The 4,542-nt window shown below is 36.2% G+C and overlaps 1 protein-coding gene across 1 annotated transcript; it reads left to right on the forward strand.

Moving 5' to 3' along the window:
* The first annotated feature begins 443 nt into the window (after positions 1-443).
* Positions 444-3,984, forward strand: LOC127138780 (probable receptor-like protein kinase At5g18500). The gene is made up of 8 exons (XM_051065303.1): positions 444-862; positions 1,250-1,906; positions 2,029-2,133; positions 2,248-2,370; positions 2,459-2,629; positions 2,709-2,838; positions 3,086-3,298; positions 3,421-3,984. Exons 2-8 carry the CDS (start codon positions 1,269-1,271, stop codon positions 3,553-3,555), a joined length of 1,515 nt encoding a protein of 504 aa, XP_050921260.1. The 5' UTR covers positions 444-862; positions 1,250-1,268; the 3' UTR covers positions 3,556-3,984.
* The last annotated feature ends 558 nt before the right edge of the window (positions 3,985-4,542 follow it).

Below are 4,542 nucleotides of genomic sequence, written 5' to 3' on the forward strand. Positions count from 1 at the left end.
TGCATGCGTCAAGAGGCTAGGCGCCTAACATGTCAAGACATGTAGGCGTCATAGGCATTGTCCCCTCCTCATGAGGCACAATGCAGACGCTATAGACATTGGCGTCTCCTCATGAGGCTTCCAATACAGGCGTCTAAGACCTTGACGCCTCCTCTTGATGCAAGACGGATGCGCCAGTTCATCTGACACATGTGATTATTTTGATTTTTTTTTTAAAAAATTATTATTTTAGAATTTATTTTAAAAATGGTAATTATTTAAAAAAAATCCTAATTTGCTTATTCAGAAAAATATGATTATTATTGAATAAAACAAGAAATCATAAATGTCAAATGCCAATGAAGCATCTGTTTGTCTGTCACCGTCACACTTAAGAATTGAAAAAAAAAAATGAAAAGCGAAAAAGCACGCATCACATCACAATCACAAAGAATAAAGAGAAGAAATTTGAAGAAACAGCAAACGAAGTTTCTATTTTGATGCTTCTTTTTTACTATCTTCAATCACCTACCACTCATGCCTTGTTTATTAATCCCACAACAACTTCATTTCCTTCTCCTCATGTTTTCTCCTTTTCCCTCCAACAACTTTCCTTGCCGTCACATTCTCTTTTTCTTCCCATGTTTTCTCTTTCATCTTGCTCCTTTCAAAAGTTTCTCTTTTGAGATTGGAAATAGATACCCTTTGGAGAGATTGACAAAACCCAGATACAAAATTGTGTTTTGATAATGGAGTTGAGTTTGGTTTGTGCTAATGAGTTCACGTCCAAGAGGGTTTTTTGAATGCTTGAGAGATCTAGCTTTAAAGTTGATTTTTCAGAGTTTGAATAGGAGCTTCTGAGAAATCTGTGTGAAGCTGATAGGTATTATTATTATTAAGACTCTCTTTTTATGTGGTTTTGATTATCTTAAATCTATGTGGCATTGGTGGAAAATCAAAGGGTGATCTGTCTAGCACAGACACCTCTAACATTAGTTTAATTACCGGGGTCAACATGTCAGTGTTAGTGTTAGTGTTAGTGTCAAGTTTCTGGTGTTTGTGCTTTATAGTTGCGGATGATAGCAAATGATATTTTGTTTTGTTTTTGTGATCATTGGTTTCTTGCTTTATTAATTTTGGTTTAGGTAATGTGAATTTTTATTGGACTCGTCTTTTTTGTTTACAAAATGAATGAAGTTTTGATTTGTATCTATTACTATTTGTTTTCAAGTGATGAAGTGATTTTTTATGTTTAACTCTGATTTTGTAGATATATTGGCAGTGGTTAAATGGCATCTGATCTGAGTTCGAGGTTGTCGAAGAAAACATCTGTTCTTGGTTTGGAAGTATGGGAGTTGATGGGGTTAATAGTTGGTTTGTTCATTGTGATCATTCTTCTAGTGATATCAATATGTCTTACTTCGAAAAAGAAATCCAGAAGAATCAACGGCATGCTTCCGGTAACCCATAGGTTATCCGTTTCCGAAGAGATCAAAGAGATTAGCGTTGATCAGGTTTCGACAAATAGTCATCCTCAGAACGGTGCTTTTATGAGTCTTTACGATAAGTTTAGTGACAAGGAGGCCGAAAAGGTTTTGCTCCAAACAAAGAATGGGGAGTATAGCAGTCAATCGGGCTCGTTTATTCATGTCGAGAAAGACTTTGCTGGCTCTCAATCGGGTGATGAAAGTGGTGCGAAGCGCCTTTCTGCACATAGGCTTTCTGTAACTTCACCGTCGCCTTTGTCTGGTCTTCCAGAATTCTCTCACCTTGGTTGGGGGCACTGGTTTACACTGAGAGACCTAGAACTTGCAACAAACAAGTTTTCAAAAGACAATATTATCGGCGAAGGAGGATACGGAGTTGTTTATCAAGGTCAGCTGATCAACGGGAATCCTGTCGCTATTAAGAAGCTTCTAAATAATCTGTGAGTATTGCCACTATTTAATTTTTAATTCTGAAATCTGTTTTATAATCTCTATAGTTTCGTGTTTCATTAGCATGTTTGCAAGCAGTTAGATTATAATACTATTTATGCTCGTTGTGCAGTGGGCAAGCCGAAAAGGAATTTCGAGTGGAAGTTGAGGCTATTGGTCATGTTAGGCACAAGAACTTGGTTAGACTTTTGGGTTTTTGCATCGAAGGCACTCACAGGTAACCATACCATCTTCGTCTATTTTTATTCAGGCTACAATTCAATATCCGGTTTTTCATTTTTCTTCTTCTGTTATATATGAATCAACAAAGGAAGTTCCATGTTAATTTCAGGTTGTTGGTTTATGAGTATGTTAACAATGGAAACTTAGAACAATGGCTTCATGGAGCCATGCGGCAATATGGTTTCCTCACATGGGAGGCTCGGATTAAAATTCTACTTGGAACAGCTAAAGCGTACGTTAATTTCGTAAACATCCTTGAAAGTTCCGTTTTACTTTTGGTGAGTTTCATTTTACTGATCTTATGATTATCTTGCGTGCAGGCTGGCTTACTTGCACGAAGCAATTGAGCCAAAAGTCGTCCATCGAGATATTAAGTCAAGTAATATTCTAATCGATGATGAATTCAATGCCAAAATATCCGACTTTGGACTAGCCAAGTTACTCGGTGCCGGAAAAAGTCACATTACAACTCGAGTTATGGGTACTTTTGGGTAAGCTCTGTCTCTGTCTACATAGTTTAAGACTTGTTTGTTTATGTTTTCCTTTTAATGATTGTCTTTGCATTTTCAGATATGTGGCTCCCGAATATGCCAGTTCTGGCTTACTAAACGAGAAGAGTGATGTTTATAGCTTTGGTGTATTGCTCCTTGAAGCAATTACCGGAAGAGACCCAGTAGATTATAGCCGTTCACCAGCCGAGGTGTGTCATTATTAACTTGTAAAGAAATTATTTGAGACGTTGATGCACATGTTGTTATGTATGTTTCATTTTGACGAGAGTTAGTTAACAAACTTTCATTTTCTTCACTAGTACATATCTTGAATTTTGAATGCAAAGAATAGGATTCATTAGAAATTTCTCTGAAGTGCTTTGCAACTTTAGTTATAGGTGACGAGAGTTCGGATTTTTCAGCCTCTCCTAACTATCATTTGGGTGATTGTTATAGGTAAATTTGGTTGATTGGCTCAAGATGATGGTCGGCAATAGGCACGCAGAAGAGGTGGTGGACCCAAACATAGAGACGAGACCGTCAACAAGTGCCCTTAAAAGAGCCCTTCTGACTGCTTTGAGGTGTGTTGATCCAGATTCTGAAAAAAGACCAAATATGAGTCAAGTCGTCCGCATGCTCGAATCTGAAGAATATCCAATACCTCGAGAGGTTTGACTTCTGATTCACATATATGAAATTGCAAGTTTCCAACATTTTGTAGCAGTTAAGTTGCAAGTGTAATGTGCTTGAAACTTGATTTTTCTAATCAAATGAAGTGATCGATTTTTCAGGATCGAAGACGTAGGAAGAGTAATGCCACAAATGCCGACGCGGAGACACATAAGGAAACTTCTGATACAGAAAAGAGCGATCATCCAGATTCCAAGTCCATCGGAAGAAACGGAAGAAGGAATCACCGGAAGTAAAACCAAGAATCCTAAAACTTGAAGTACCTATTCCAGATTAAGGTACGTGCAAGTGAATGTGCCATTTTTGAATTCTTTCGTGCGAGCTTGTACGAGTTACGATAACCGCCTCATTATACATCATATTCATGGAGCTGGATCAGAGTTACTCTGTGATATACCTATTTGATTGCTATAACTTGGATCATCATGTAGATGTTAGGAAATAGATCCCTTACACCAGTTTGTACTTTGTACAGTTCATTGCTATTCATACTTTTCCTCTTTGTATTTCTATTTGTTTCATCACTCATTAGGATTGTAAAGTAATTGATGTTTCTTTGTGTAAGATGATAAGAAAATTATATCAAGTGTGAAGGAGGACACAAAATATGTGCCTTATTATTGTCTATAATTGTTGCAATGAAAAATTTCTTGATTATTACAGTATCACAATGAGTTATATCCTTGTTTTCTTTGATTATTAAAAAAAATTCAATCTATCAGTGGACTAAAATCTCTCAGGTCTAAAACTATTTTGAGAACTGATCCAGCAAAAGCTATAATTCATGATTCATTAGTATTGGTACAAGTTTTTTGTTCTTCAAATTTCGAATAGTAAATTAAAAGACAATGATATCAAGAATAGTAAATTCACGGAACACATCTAAGAATTCAAGAGTTAGCACTGATATTCATGTTTTTATGCAGATGATATAAACAAGTTTTAGAAACACATAATTTTCACCTAAGTAGAAATAAGACGGAGTATATGAAATATAAGTTCAACAAAAGAAGAAGTGTTTCTAACTTAGAGGTGAAAGTTGGAGACCATGTCATCCATCAAGTCACACGGTTTATATATCTAGGATCAGTAATACAAAATGATGGGGAAATAGAAGGGGATGTAAACCATCAAATTCAAGCTGATAGACTTAAATAGACTTAAATGAAGGAAGAATAAAAGGGTTTTATGTGATGCAAAAGTACCACTCAAGCTGAAAGAAA

The sequence above is a fragment of the Lathyrus oleraceus genome, chromosome 4 (assembly GCF_024323335.1).
Source record: "Lathyrus oleraceus cultivar Zhongwan6 chromosome 4, CAAS_Psat_ZW6_1.0, whole genome shotgun sequence".
Lineage (NCBI taxonomy): Eukaryota > Viridiplantae > Streptophyta > Magnoliopsida > Fabales > Fabaceae > Lathyrus > Lathyrus oleraceus.